At 29.7% G+C, this 17,446-nt stretch overlaps 1 protein-coding gene across 1 annotated transcript in view; it reads right to left on the bottom strand.

The window, feature by feature from the left end:
- Positions 1 to 13,561: 13,561 nt before the first annotated feature.
- The window catches only part of LOC117165794 (neurotrimin), a 105,230-nt gene continuing 101,345 nt past the window's right edge, over positions 13,562 to 17,446 (bottom strand). The window contains exon 10 of the mRNA XM_076628122.1: positions 13,562 to 14,237. Coding sequence (XP_076484237.1) covers positions 14,026 to 14,237 — 212 coding nt within the window. The 3' untranslated portion in view covers positions 13,562 to 14,025. The remainder of the gene's footprint in view (positions 14,238 to 17,446) is intronic.

Below are 17,446 nucleotides of genomic sequence, written 5' to 3'. Positions count from 1 at the left end.
TTTGCATTTATACACATATTATTTGCATAGCAATTTGTTATTCAATATATGTTGTTATTACCCCCATTGAATTGTATTATCAGATATTGCATCGTTTAAATACCAATATTATACTTTCAAGTTAGTAACAGCGGAGACATCTATAATCGTAATTGGAAATGTAATTGTCATTTTCCACAAATCAGTTTTGTTTGAAAGCTTACATACCGTGACCGACTTTTCTTACTTAATGGACACTCAATTTTATCTGTTGCAACTGCAATAATTATACTTCTCTAATAAGTCTCTCGGAGTTTCTCAGACCTAGCAAAAAAGTTTCAGGAAGAAACTCAGCTGTGGCTTTCGCAGCTGTGTCACGCAGTTTCCAATCTAAAGAAAAAAACAGCAGTTGCAATTACGGCAGTAGGATTAAACGATCTCTTAGTTACTTTTGAGAGGAGACATGTTCTCCCATTTTATAGAAGTTTCATTTATTACGAAATGAGAATACAATAGTGTTCTGTGTCGAGTATTTTTCTGTTTCATTGATTATTATTTGCGGGAATCAAATCTGTGAGACGGTAGCCATTCACTAGTTCTTAGAAATCAAACTTCAGGTATACATCTACGTCGGTAAGATTAAAACCAGTTTCGTTTCTTGTGAAACTTAAGAATATAAACAGAGCTGATAGTTCTTAGAAATTGAACTTTAGATATGTGTAGGTATCATCGGGAAGTTTAGAAACAGTTTCACTTTTTGAGAAGTTATTGTATTTTATATGCTAGAGAAATATGTTAATGTAGGTATGTTATTCGTTACAAAAATATAAAAGCACACGTAAAATATGAACAGCCTTTGCCAACTACACATTGAATATGAGTTACGGTACTTGGTATAAAATGTTTAATTCTTCTGAAATCATAAAAAATTAATTTATCATGTTTCAAACTATACTTTGTGTTCTTGAATAATGAAAGAATTTATTCTTTACATAAATGTTTGATCTTGATGCTTTTATCCAAACACTCTCCAGTTTAGCTGAGTCATTGTACCCAGTTCGGTGGATGTTAGCTAATTTTCATGCTATTATTAAAAACACGTTCAAGTTTTAATATTATGTACCAAATGCCGATCAAATGGAGTAACGATCTCTTGTAATATTTATATTATACAAAGTACGAACAAATAACATGTAAATGAAATTGGGTAATTCTATCCACAAAAGAATTAAAAAAAAGATATAAAATAAAATTTTGTCGAGCGAGGCTCAGTTTTCAAGAACTTTCAAAATATACTACGTGCGAATGCAATTATGGCTAAGATATGGTTTATCATGCGCCTATATGTATATGTATATACATACATATAACGCTTATAGTATCTGTAAAGAATAACTATGCAATATTTACGAGTTACTACTACCCAAAAATGAACGAAACAATTTTGGATTTTCTATCATCAATTCAAATTAATTTTTCTATTATGTTTCTATTATGGTAATTACAGACCTGGTAGAAGTGATACCTTTGTTGTAACGGAAACATAGAATGACGCTTTTGAGGATATTTCGCGTTTCCAAATCAATAATTAGTTTTTGTATTATCAAATACAAGTTTTTAAAATGATAAAAAAGAATTCAATTTTATCGAAAACCAACCCCTGAATAAAAAAATTTTATCGTATATTTGTTTCATAGATTTTTCTCACCACGTCGTGTCTTTTTCATATTATTTGACCAGGCCCTGTATACATAGAAATTCATATTCTTTCCTGTAGCAATTTTAGTATTATTCAATCAAGTGCCATTTACTATTAAGTGATTAGCGGACAAACAATGAATAAATCGAAGCAAATACGATAAAGAGAAAAATTTGGACAAACAATCGATTTGATGAGTTAGCAAAGGTTCTTTTTAACACAGTGCTAATTCTTTTGGTTTCTGAGGCGTGAAAACAGTGATCGAGAATTGGCGTGAAATCGGCCAGCCCTACGGAGCCAGATGGCTCGAGTTAGCCCATTAGTTTCGCCCTTGTTTCCGATAATTTGAAGGCGACCGACTATTCTGCGCTCTGATATACGATCGAATATCGCTTTCTCCCTCCTCTGGAAATTATCCGTTTCACGCCCCCGCTCATAAAATATAGCTACGCGTCTACCCTATGTCTCGCAATAAAAAAAGCCGCTTAGAGTTATCTCTTATCTTTTTTTTATATCATTTTCGTTTAGCACTAAAATAACAACAGTTTGTTTAGTTCAATATTTTCATATATCGATTACAGAATTAACATAAATGTGCTATTTAAATGTAAATGCAATTCTTTTCATTTTACACAATAGTCCAACTTTGAAAATTGTTCTTAAAAGCTACTCTTAATGTTCTGATTTATCAACGTTTAATTTATAATAACATCTGAATCTGTTTAATTATTATTAAATATTTACTGTATTATTATACGCTTATTATATTTAATTATTAGCTATATTTAATACCAATGAAAAAAAATGTTTAGATGTTGTGGATAATTCCATAAAGAAGATCGGAGATATAACATCAAGTAAACTAAAAAATGAGAATTAAAATAAATTACGATACATAGAACATTTTAAAACATTTAAAATAAAGGAATGTATTAAAAAATTACAATTTATGAATTATAGTTAATAATGGAATTATATTATACAAGTATTACGATTTTTATTCAAGAATTTATTAATTTTTCTAACTGGGGGAAAAACGAACCATACGAATATAAATATTATATTATAAAGTTACAGAACATCAAATATTGAAGATTATAAAAGGCATATATAGGATAAAATGGTATTTCTTCTTTGTAGAATATGAAAAGTGAACTTATAAAATGTACTATTTAACTATTATTTATTTATTTTAAGATAGAAAACGCAATATACTTAAATACAGATAAGTAAGTAAACATGATCAACTTTTCCAATTCTGTAATAAAAGTCATCAATTTTCCTACTATTTTGCAATAATGTATATATATAGTCAAACTTCATATCATATATTTTTCTTATTTTTTACTTGTAAATTATGTATTCGCGCCATTTATTGGGAGAACGGAAAGTATATATTCCGTGTATAAGTTCTACGTACCTATTTACGCACCTTGTGCAATTACTCCATATTCTGTGATTATAATAATTATTCACGAATAACAAGGATAAAAAATACCGTCGTATTTTTATCTCGCCCGGGTAAGAATTAAGCAGAAATCGTATATTACCGAAGATCGCATCGAACGGTTTGCATAGATCACGTACACGGTCGTCGCCTAAGGGTGAAGAAATTACTTGGAAAGTTGTCGGTGGCCCTGTGAGATTAAGAAAAAGATTCACGCCTTGAATGCTAATTTCAGAGATCGATAGATTGCAGATCGCGATACTTCGCGCCTTTAACTGGCGATTAGAGGGCAAGACGAGATACATCAAAGATCGGTGGCCGTGATACGATGCTGTTTTCAATTTGGAAAACAGACCTTTCACCATACGTATGTTCCCTCGATCGTGATAAAGCCAAACCTTAATGAGCTCCAGACCTGTCTCGTTAACGTTCAGACCATATGCATCTTCCGAAGAAACATATAAATCAAATCTGTAACTGTCGAAGTTACATTAACATAGCTTTACAAGCTATTGTTCAATGCTATTATTAGGATGGAAGTTAAGAAAATGATTGATTTAAACAAACGATATTATATTATATATTATATCAATGATTAAGTTAATCAGTATTATGAAGAAACGGAAGTTTTTCAAAATATTATTGTTACATGCTAAAGTAATGTCAATTGCTTTGGATCCAAATCTGTGTAAAATTTTGATACGTCACTGAAGGTATGGCCCAGTTGAACAGAATCGCGGTGTGTCTGGGATCAAAATATAGGATAGTCAGCGATCTTTAGATTCCGAATTGCGGCTATCCTTTGGTTTGTTTTAAATTAACACCTAGCCAACCACGCTCGCGGCACGCTTTAACACCTTTTTAAAAGGTGGCTGCTCACCCAGTCTCGGTTCTTCCATCGGCGCCGGTAATTACGGGTTTCGAAGACGGGCTACGTCGACATCGACGTGATTCTCATTACGAATTACACGCGGCTACTTTCATATAGGTATTTCTCCACAGCTTTTTTGCCGCGACTCTATGATCTTATTGCATCCTGCGCTTTCTAATCTAAACTTTTGCAAACGAACGAGCCAATTAAGCATTCGTTAGATTCCAAGAATATATTAAATACTAATGAGTCAATTTTTGCATGTGACGGAATTGTTGATAGCTCTAACCTCAACATATAATAATTACTTATCATAGCGTGTGGCTACAAAAACAAAAATTTGGGAACGTTACAAATTTTTTAATTTACGACGCTGATAGGCTCTGTGAATATTTCGTTCTTACAGACTGTTAGATTTGACAAGGTGGAAAAGTAATTTGTCCACAAAAGATGTCGCTGTAGATTATATATATATGTAGTGACCCATTATATTACTAGTTTTGTCTATGGATATCCAAATATAATGATTCACTATATTTTGTAGAAATCACCTAAATAATTAATTCTTTCTTAGCGTTGACTCATCTGATATACTATGATCTGTTTTATTTTTGCTAAAAGGTTACTTCATGCTACATTGTTTAATGTATGTCAAGGCCTGTTAACGGCGATCATGACTTGTGCTAACTCCATATAAAATTTCTTTTTTTACAACATCGCACGCATTAGTCATTTATTTGCCATTTATTTCCACATCAAATCTTAATAAGAAAATGGGTAGTACAATTGTACTCATTTTTTCCATAACTTTAAAATTCCACATGTACGTACAGTTGGTTTCGAAAATATTTAAACACTAGTATAACTTTGACTTCTATGTTCTGTATTTGAAATAAATATAGATAAAACAATAAAAATGATTGCATGATAATGTTACGGAACAGAAAAGATATCGGACAAAATGTTGAACTTTTAGTTTCTTTAACATCAATTTACAAAGTGCACGTATATTTTTGAAACATAAAAATTCACTTTTTCCACATTTCCTTTAATATGTAGACAATGATTTGTTTTAAATCAAAAGTTCTTTTACTTTTAGACATCTATATCTAGACTACACTTCAATATACTGCAGAATATTTATACTGTTTTATCTTCATTTCAGATATAGAACATAGAACTCAAAGCTATACTAGCGTCTGAGTATTTTTGAAACCATCTGTATGTATATATTAATTAATATTAACATGTTTGTTGCAAACTGTGGATAGAGTGTTTCCAGATTTTCATCAATTTTAAAACTGGATGCGCCTACATCTTGAAACCAGCGTTGCATCAACGTTCGTCTTTTTGTTGTTTTCAACATTCTATTAGATAATAGGCACACTGCCACTTCTTACTATGCCCGATCCCAATTAAACTGTCGTAGAAATTGTGAATTAGTCTATGTATATTCAATATTCAATATTCAGTATCAATCTGTTTATAATGAATACTATTGACACAATATTGTTCTGAAGAAGAATTGTTCAGTCTTGTAAATATTTGTTCCAAATAATCTATTTCAATGACAATGTTCTGCTGATATTTATGAATAATCAATCGTCGATAGCAAAAGAATTCAATATTGCAACATATTATATGTGTGTAGATATATGCACAAAATATGCAATATGTTCGTACATTATGTTCTTAAAAAACATATATGGGGGGCATGTGCATTGTGCAATGCATGTAGAATAAAAAACGTATTTTTAGAATCTCCTCGTGATAAAACAGATTTCTGTATAGGCTTCGCATTTCTATCAACGTTCTAGCAACATACACATTTGCATGAACATCCGCACTCTACCTATCACATTCTTCTTGTAATTCTTAAAAATAGTGTATATCTTGACATCTGTGAAATGAATGATTTCCTTGATAATTTGAACCAACTGGATAATTTGTATTATTATCTGCATCAACTAATTTGGATGGAGTAAAACTAGAATATATTCTAATACTATGGACACATATAACAACAATTACATACAAGTAACGTATTAACATTTTACTTGTGATTCAGCTAATCTTGAGAGTTACTGAAGAAAATTTTAGATGAAATTATGAAATGTATCTACATATTCTTTGGTAACGTCTTGATAATAAATAGTACACTTACCGACTGAGGTAAGGACCTGTGTGTTTCATGGGATCATGAAAATTTATAAGCATAAAGTATAAAATTCAATATTAATTCGTTAAAATAATTACATTGAGACGTTGCCAGTCATATGATGTAAACTTTTTATACTGATTAACTGATTTAGTTACACATCACGACAGTTTTCTTCCAGAAATATAAATAGATACCAATGACAAAGATATGTATCATAGACGAATACATATATATATATACATAAGATAGACTATATCTATAATATCACAGACTGTGTCTATACCTTTAACGATTTTGTGTCTCATTTTCTGAAATATTGATTGGGTAAAATCGACATTTCTTACTCTCTTTGCGATTTGCTACAAAGGATTATTCTTCTACTACAATATTAACTGATGATAATTTCCATGTTGGTAAAATATCGACCGTCGATTATGAACAACATTACCACAGACGATGATATTGCCCCACTTAAAGAACGGTTGTTTCGACCGTGATAATTTTAATTTGTAGCATCATCGACGAGACACATAATAAATGTTTAGAGTAGGCACAGAATTCGTGTCAAGCATTGACTAAGGATCTGTGACACTACCATATTGAATTAATAACGTCGCATGCAATACAAAAATGACATAGTGGTCAGGTGATCCCCAAAACATGGGACACGAAAAAACATTGTATGTCTCGTCTATTCTTTATTCGTCGGTGATTGAACTTTTAGTTTATTCTAGATTCTAAAGCAACTTCAGCTTATTTATCGTGAACTTTGAAATTGATATCACAGACAAGCTGCAAGACTATATCTAGAAGGCTTGTACGAAGAACTTCAATATATTTGTACCCGAGGAGGATTTATACCTAAGATAGTAGAAAAGTGTACTGCCACGTAGACGTAGAATAAATATAAAAATATAGTATAAAAAAGAATATAAGAAAGTTTTTAAGAATTGATAGGGAAGTTTAACAATATTATTGAGGATAAAAGACTAGTATGTATGTTTTAAATACAAAGTACTTTCTTTAATTACTTAAGATACATTTTAGTTAAATTGCATTTAAGATTTTACGATTGAATTTTTCTATGCTACATATCATAATATAATCGCATTATGCATTTATCACGACATTGTTTTAATGAGATTTAAAAAATAGGGTATTCGACATAACTATATCTTTAAGTCAATTTGCGATCATTATATATTTTAAAATCAAACAGTCATCGTTAACAAAACCTTGAATTATAATTTAAAAATCGCATTTAATATCAACTCCATGAGAGTGTGAGTAAAACAATACTAATTATAGAGAGAAATATCTTTTTTGATACTTGAATGGCTTTTATGAGAAATACGGCTATACACGAGGAATGTTTTTGTTATACATGTCAAATCAAATGTCCATACTTTCTATTCCTTTTCCTTAGTCAGTAACAATCATTCTGTTGCTCTCAATTAGAATTTCAGTCGATCTAAATCTACATTGATGCAAAGATAATGTTTTCATTCATTTTTGTCTACGAAATTTGTCACACAATTCTTTAAAATACAACAAGTTGATTTTAATGCCCTCTTATTAATTTCTGTATACGAAATTTACATAGAGTTATTAGAAACCTATTGAAATACTTAAAATGTAAAGGATAACAATGATATTAATCTATTAATTCTTTCTATACTTACAATTATCATACAATATCTTGCTAAATTGTTACGTAAATACATTTTTTAGTAGTATTACATAAAACACATGAATATACATATAACGAGTACATAAAGTTAAATTTATAAAATATTATATTGGAATCCGTTTTTTTCGTCAGAGAAATAAAATAAGAAGACATTAATTTCAAATATTGCATATCTAGGAGGCAATAGTAAGCTCACTGAGGTAAATATAATACTTCTTATTATATTAATAATTGCTACAATCGTCACAATTAAACTTAAATTAGTACATTATAAATTTTACTATTTTAATACTCCTATATACAGATTTTACAATAAATTTCGCAAACGATAAGCAAAAATCGTCCTTAATTATATTTTTTGTAACTATCTCTTATTTATTCGTGGTATAAATAAATAAATTTACTCTCTGTTTATAAAGTATTATAAATGTGTTGCACAGATCTGTTATATCAAAAGATGTTTAGTATAATTAAGTAATAACATCTTTGTTAATTATATTAAGCTTCTTTGTAACCTGCTTCAGCAACTATATGTGTGCATCTGTAGTTTACACGTGTAAAATTTCGTACAAATAAAACTTCAATATATAAAAAGCCTACTACTTTTGATTCACTCAAATACACAAGTAGTTACTTCTGCTTATCGTTAACGAAGTTAATTGTCAATACATTTTACAACGCACAACTCTAACAATAGATGTGCACGTACGCAATACTTCTTCATAAGTAATATTTACAATCTTGAATCTAGATGTTGATAATTGTATATTGGAATACGTACATAGAACAAGTAAAATGAAAAATAAAAAATATTGCATGAACAAATAGTTCTGCGATTACAAGTATTAGTATTTACACAGGCAACGAGAAGTGAATTTTGAAATAAAATTAGTTTTCTTAAAATCTAGAATAATTTAAACGAGAATTATACATTATGATCTTCTTATTTGGTTTAAAATATATGAAGTATATACAAAGAAATTTAATTCAGCAGTAAATCATTTCTTAAACTGTTTATGTACAAACAATTTCTATTCATTCAATGTATGATCGTAGATCATTCTTTAATATATACAAATTCAATTATATGTTATATTATAGTTCAGATTCTGTACTTTCCTATTACATACCATATATTTGCCATATGTACAGATATATGCAAATGATTACTTCTAAGGGAAAATGTACATGTAACTTTTCCTGTTGGATTTTACACAACTGTTCTTGTTTCAGTTTTATTTTCCTCGGACACAACAAATCCCGTCAAACCACTCAAACACTCAATACGAGTACTTATACTAATGTAACATATACACATTTGTATACACATACATGTACACATGAATTATACAAAGTTTTCTTTTAACGATTACGTTTTTGTTGTGATTCTAAATACATTAATCAGTATAGAAACAATGTATTGGTTTACGCTATTTTTCTGGTAATCTACCATTGCGCAATAGCTATGTATAAGTACGTGTATTGCGTAATGTGTATATACTTACGGTTTGCGCATGGTACTACACTAATTTAATTACACATCGATTAGGCCGAATATGCATTAACTAATTAGGTAACTAATTAGTATAACTCATCAGGTAACGAAGTACATAAACTACTATTGACGTTTGAAATGAATTATCATAGTATGAGTTATAAGTCTACAGCATTCATCTACTTAAAGAGAATTATTCGGGATAATAGTTTTAATTTTTATCAATAAGTAGTACTATAGGCTGTTAGAAAAGTGGAAACATCTACAGGTAAAACATACAATTAACGATGATCGTCACTTTGATAATTACAAGAAACGCTCTGCAAAACAGTTGAACGAAAGTGTACCAGTAAGGGGTTCTATCATTTCCATTTGTAGAACTGATGGAAATGAAAGGATCTCATTTGGCTAACGATGCGTATGATTTCAGGGCTTTTCACCTGACGAATAAAGAACGAAAGAAAGGAGAGAAATCGATAATATTGGGCAAAGCAGATAAAGAGGAGAGCCTACGATGCTAGGAGGATAGTCTGCAACGTTATAGGATATTCGAGCATAAAATAAATAAAAATTGCTTAAAAAATTTTTCGTTTAGAGCAGTGTTAGTTATATTTCTTGTTTGATAATTTATTTGTCTGAACATTATAATTACTAAATTTGATTATAACTGAGAACAAATACAATTCTATAACAAATAAAAGGAAAATATTCTACACAGATAATATTAATAATAAATAATAAAAACACTACTATACTAAATTCATCGGTAAAATATTTCCATACACATAGTGAAAATTTCATTATGATTTTAGTAGGTACTTATCAAAATATTTGAATCAAATTATTTTAATTAGGAAACTGAAATATGTAACATTAGTTATGTACATAATTTTTGCAATTTTGAATATTATGAATATTCTTTAATTTTTATTTCTTTAATCAAATATATTTGTTTATTTATTAATATTCACAATCAATATTATATAGAAATATGTATAAAATAGGACGCAACGATATATTACATCCTTTTTTGGAATATTTATTCTTTTTACTACTAAAAATTAATATAATTAATTAATAAAAGATATGCCTAGTTGTATTTTTAAAAGTACTATATATAACAAAGAAATATTAAAAACACTGCTCTGCAGTCGTAATAAAAACCATATTTTATTTCCACGTGTGAATGCGTTAATTTTTAACAGTGAATTAATAAACAATATAATAAAGAAGTATTAGAAAAGTTTTCTTCCGTTTAGGTACTTACTCGACATACAATCTTTCGTAGATTGACTAGTTACAAACTGAGTATTATACGATAGAATACGTGAGCTGTAAAGAAAATGTGCAATTAGTAGAGCCGGTATTTCAATGAAACAATTAATTTATTCGAACTAATAAAATTGAAGTTTGAAGTTAAGAGATTATATTTATATTATTCTGAATATATATATTCTGAATAGAATATGGAACATATAAAATTTATTTCCTGAAAGTATGCAGTTATTACGATTTTAATCTCGATTTGATAATCTAGATTTGAAATAATAAGACATTCGACATGCGGAAATATAAAAATACTTATCTCTGTGTAATACGTAATTATTATTTGGCCTTCAAAGTCATATTTATAAATTTTGTTTGTAATCTATACAGTAGTAGAAATTGAAATCTACGATCAAAAAACATGTTCAACCATATTTCTTGCAATGCTCGTTTCTTTAACCTTTCTATGCTATAAATGAGATTTATACAAAATCTTGAAACAAATTAATTTATTGGATTTTCGTTGTATAAAATATTCAGAATCATATTTATGAATTGCATTTTAATTCTGTTCTTTTCATCATGAATTGATATATTCAGTCATTAAATTAAACTGAGGAGTAAGATTTAGATTTCACGATGGTGACATGTCACGATGTACATTTTTCGGGAACAATCGCAGTTGTTGCACTTGCACTTTGCACTTATATTTCACGTCAACGTTTCATAGACATTGTCGTTTACTTCTTCAGGACAGACTTGAAACTAAGGGTTGTAAGCGTTGTTTCCATTTATACCGATAATGAGTTCAACTAAGCACAACCGTTTACATTGACAGAACACGGAAGCAAAATTCGCTTGAAACATTTTTGTCGATTAGCCAGCATCATATCATTTCGAGACAGGCCATGCCATATGATTCGAAAAAGCAACGGTCATCGCAAAAATATCTGCATACTTCTCCAAAAAGAACCGCTAAGCAACCGAAATTTTGAAACATTCTAACAATTTATACAGGGACACAGCGGCTATAACGTATACCCGAGTGGTCAATCAAATTTAACGACTTCCGGTTAGATTTTACGAAGTGAGTATCCGAATGGAATTTTCGAGTTGAATCATCTGTTTGGTCAGTCAATCGGGACATCGCTCTGTATAAATGAAGAACCCTTAAAAATTAATAAATAATTAAAAATTAATAAATAATTAAAAATTAATAAATTGAAAGCCTTAGTTTTAAGACTACCCTGAAGAAGTAAACTGCAATGTTCATGAAACGTTGACGCGAAGTGCAAGTGTAACAACTACATGATTGTTGCCGCAGAACTAATATTGTACAGTATAAATTATTCGATACTATGAAACATATACAAGTCCGAGTCGAGCAAATTTTATTCAAAATAAAAATAAAAAATTTGTAAACAACGAATCATTTCATTTACTTTGTTATTTTCATTTCAGACATATCGTAATTATCTGTACAATATCTCGATTCTTCCAATTTCAAATATTCTATCGTGTATATATTTAAGTTATAAATAATACAGCTGAATATTATTTTACAAACGCAACATTTGTTATATATTTGTTATGGAATTGTTTTAACTCCAGTTATTTTTAAATAATACGCACATGAGATACTGTGAAAAATATCAGTATTTCTGACGTAGTTGATAATATCGATATAATAAAGTCAGAAATTATTTCGAATATTATTTCACGAAATATTTATTCGAATGCAACATATAAAAAGAAATAAATATCTATTTCATTTAATAAGTAATCAAATAATTTGGAGGAAGAACATTTGCTTATATTAAAAGTTAAGGGGAAATATATACTAGTAAGCATAAGAAACAGTATCTAATCAAATAGGGTGATACTAAAATAATTATTTTTCAAATATTTTACCTAAATATTGCTCAAGCTCAATACGAGTATATGTATGAGTGAAAGAACATGACATGCCAGCAGTATATTAAACCTGATTTACAATAGGGCCGTGATAATTGCACGTCCTGGACGGATTCGTTAATTTGACAGCAGATATCTCTACTCCTTCAATTGATTCAAGAAAATAGCAATTAGAAAGATTTTACTTACTTCAATTTATCACTTCGAAGCAACAAATCATCGATCAACAATAATTTCTTTTATTCATTCGGATTTCTAAACATTTTCTATGGATTCATTGATTCTAACAAGTCATTGAATCCGTATCGCATTCAATTAACGCGGCTCTACTGTATAAAAGTATATTGCAAACGATATGCTTTTATAATAATTAATGTTTTAAATAATTTAAAATAAATGAGTTGTATTCTGTATATATAATTGTTCAAAAGCAAACGATGCTTATTGATCGAACAGATAAAATGTCAATAACAGTAATTATGATTTCTTTATCGAATAAGAGGAATGAAAATATGAATATTATTGAATATTAATGTTAATGTTGCCATTTTTGCCATTTTTTAACAAATACTAATACGTCAAAGTGAGTATTAATGTACATAAATTTTATATAAAAGTTTGTATTCAACTACATTTACAACAATATGTTTATACTGTCTTCTATTGATCATATTAGCAAATTCAATAGATTTAGCGTTATGGTTATTACTGATTTCTAGAGAAAACAATTTCTTTTTGCTGTAAAGCATATAAAATACTCCATATTTATAAATTCGTTCATTTACGAAGATTGAGTGTAATCAAGCTAATATGCGTTACAAATAAACGAGATCTACAAATAAAATTAATTGTTCTATTACTAAAATAACATAGATTACAATGGAAAGAAAATTGAATATAAACTAATTATTGTGTATATATATATATATATATATATATATATATATATATATATAATCTTGGACACAGAATAACATCTGTATTTCTAACAAGAATAACTAAGAATAGCTAGGAAAAAAAAATAGCTATTTAACTTAAATTATAATCTAAATTTTCAAAAAACTTAAAATGGTTATTCACAGATGAATTACGTGTAACGAGCAGATTACTAAGTGAATTGTACAATTTGTTAGTTACAGCTAGAGTCTACGAACTTCTGCGAATACGCAAAGGTGTAATCACATTGCCGAATATCTGGTACAAGTATTCAAATGTATTATCACCGACGAGGCGCAGTATCTCGTCAGTGGTATTACTAGAAATTCCATTAATGGCCTAATTTGCAAACTTTAGTGCAAAGTTTGCAGCAAGAAAAACTGTTTCGTTGATTTCAGTCACAACGACGACAAAGGCAATAGTTGTCGATAAATTTGCGGCATCGAAGCACACCCATTAATTGATCCCTTTCGCGGATGAGATAAATGACGATGAACAGGACGAATCTTGATCCCCGAAGGATTTTCCTCGAATAACCGTTCTTTTCGCTGGTAGACACTGACATGACTACGACAGGGCAGATAGTAGGATTATGCAGATGGCCGCTGTAGATTGTACCAGAAAATTCAAACTAGAACCCCTGGATGACATCGATTGTGCCGTGTTGTCGATTCTTCGTGGTCGTACCTCGCCGTCGATGCTTTTTCGTCCTTTTGTTACTACAGCGTTTTCACCATCGTTATAGCTACCGCTGTTCGCCCTACCATGAAGCCGTATATCTGAGAAAAAGTGATTGATATATTAGAAACTCTGATAAAATTGTTTTTTATCGAATTCATCTATACCTGATCATTCGTCGATAGTTATATTTTTTATGTTTTAATATATTCATGCTTTTACACATGTATATATATATATATATATATATGTATATATATATATATATTTATACATATTTATACATTTATACATGTACAATATATGCATGAAATATATGTATATAATATATATCCTTTTAATGTCCATTATGGCAAATTAATGATTTCCAATATTAGATAAAAGATGAATAATATGTTTAATAATTTGGCATTCGTTATTAATACTTGAAACTATAACAATATTTTATCAATAACGAGCTTTCAATATGGTAGAGAAGGTAAAAATCATACATTCTAATGAGAATAATGCATGTAAAAACATAGTCTTTGATAGAACGCCAAAGGCATTACTTATTATTCGTCTTTTCTCGTTGTTCCTTTTTCCTTTACTGCGTACTTTTATATTTTATGCATGCCATTTGCTGTCTGCATTTTAATATTTTTTCGTTAGACTAAAGCAATGCCAGTTTAATACAAAATTTATAGATACTTTTCGTGTATTCTAATTTCGTGCTTTTATTTTAAGTTTGAATTTATTTTATTGTTATTCAATCCTCTGAGTTTATAAAGTCTACAAAGAATAGCAATGATTGTGCCAAATTAAGAAGACAATTCAATAATGATGATAATACCATACTATTTCATATTCCTGTACCGATTTTAAATAATCAAACAAAGACATTAAGAGTATTAAGAAAAGTATTATTTGTTCCAGTGTGCTACGTAAAAAAAGTATTAGAGCAGGTGTAAATTAAAATTAACTGTATTTTTAAGTGTCTGCGTTTTGTTGTAAGTAAATATATTAAATTACTCATATCTACGTTTCACATTTATACATAATTAGCTGGGTTGTAACATTTTACTTTTCTAATTATAGTTCTCCCTACAAGTTCATCTGCCTTGCTTATTTTTCAGTAGTTCTTCTTTGCAAGTTTAACTACAAACGTGTTGTGAATTTTAATAAATGGGAACGTATACTGTTAAATATTGAAAAGGAACATCGGTATGTTAATAGAATACTTTTTTTTAAATTCAGTCTGTGTAATACTTACGAATGTAAATTAGTTGTTCCTATTAATTTGAGAAATTACAAATTTAGATTATAAATTTTAGAAATAAAGATAATAATGGCGAAAGCTGTTTCATAATTATCTGCATAATAATGTGAAAATTGATCTGAGTGCAGTTTTAAACAATTTTTTCATGGAGAATAATAAATATTCATAGAATCTATTTTCATATTTATTACGATATTCTTCTACTAGTAAAATTATCTTCTTCTGTATAGTGTATATATATATTTTTTTAAATATATTTATAACGTATACAGGGTGGTTGGTAACTGGTGGTACAAGCGGAAAGGGGGTGATTCTACGCGAAGAAAGAAGTCGAAAGTATAGAATAAAAAATTTTTTTTTATTTTTTTTTAATTTTACCATCGAGACAACGATCTACAGTGAGATCCGTTATAACGAGACGTGATAAAGTGCACGCGTACCGAGTGAAAATTCAAAGTCGATTTTCTCGAAAACAAAGTCTCAAACGAAAAATTTTTATTCTATATTTTCGACTTCTTTTTTCGCGTAGAATCACCCCCTTTCCGCTTGTACCACCAGTTACCAACCACCCTGTATATAATTCGTGTACACAAGAGGGGAAGTTTCACTTGACTTTGTGAAAACAATATTTTTTTACTACGTCGTAAAAATGATTTTGCATAAATCGATCTAGAATACAGAATAAACCTTTGTTATCGTTTGTAGGAAGCGTTTAATGGTACGAATGATAGAAATTAAAACAATTTTTATAATTGTCAAACAGCAACTGTTGAAACAAAGTATCGTTTCTTAATATAATAATCTTCGTTCATTCGTAAAATAAGAAGAATTATATAGTTACATATGAATAGTTTACAAATTCTTACATCAAGTCGATGCATTTTTTAGTTTTTTGATTGAAAAATATTGTTTCATACATGATACATCCTAGTCGATTACTCAGAATGTGACAGAATATTGTGTTATGCTGTTCCGACATCTATAACCTTTTTCTGGAATGTTGTAAAAGTTTCTGAATAACATTTATCAATAAGATTCAACAAGGTTTGTCAATCCTTTATTTTACAAACTGATTAAGAATCTACTAACGCCGAGAGATCGATTTTTGATCTCTGTCGAAACAAGGAATTCCGTGAATGAGACCGTAAGCTTGGATAGAACATGGTTTGGGAATCGTTTAAAGAAAGTGCATAAAAGTGGAATAATAGTGGATTAAAGGTTTGCCAGTACCATAAACTTTTAAGTTCACATTGAACGATAGATTACAATCGAAGAAACGCGAAACGCTAGGGAAAGCTGCGAGGAACTTTCACAAGCGAAAGATCAGATTACTTTCCATAGTTGAGGCGACGCGGCTCGACATGGTAGTTCATAAACCGCGTGGGATTTCATCAAAATCCCGTTGAGAGCGCAGCGTTTGTCGCCTTGGAGAAGATCTATGGCGTTACTGAAAGTTCGCGGGTAAATTTCACGCCTTCTCTCGAACTTTCCCTTCAAAAAGTTTCTCACCCTGCTGTGCGTAAGTTCGCGCATTACGCCGAGGTGATGATTTAAAAGGAAATTCGCGCGGAATTTCTAAGGGGGATAACGTATTTACGAGAAAATACGCCTGCCGTTTCTACTTTTCATTTACCTTCCGCTTCCTGATCAAATTCTATAATTAAATCCTGTAACAAGAAGGAGCGAAGGATTACAAGTGAAAGAGATGTTAAATCACGCGACTTTACAGCTTCAGTTTATTTCACACGGTTTCCCTTCGATGAAACTTGTCAAAGTAGAAAAGTTCCAGCGCGATAATATTACTCGATTACTTTTATGTTAATTTCAGAGATAGATTTGCATGTCCACGATTGAAAGAAAAAGGAACGGTCGTATGAAGTTTAGGAAGTACATTGCATGTTGTTAGAATCTAACTGTACTATTACTATACTATAGGAGACAAGTTTAATTCGATTTTTATTTAGAAAGTTTCACGGCATATAAGCGCCACTGCATGCTTTTGAATATTCAAACTTGTTTCGACAATGCCGAAACTGTTACTAGAATTTACAA

Source organism: Bombus vancouverensis, chromosome 3 (assembly GCF_051014615.1).
Source record: "Bombus vancouverensis nearcticus chromosome 3, iyBomVanc1_principal, whole genome shotgun sequence".
In the NCBI taxonomy this organism is placed as follows: Eukaryota; Metazoa; Arthropoda; class Insecta; order Hymenoptera; family Apidae; genus Bombus; species Bombus vancouverensis.
The sequence above is the reverse complement of the archived record's forward strand: the minus strand, read 5'-3'. Positions and strand labels throughout refer to the sequence as shown.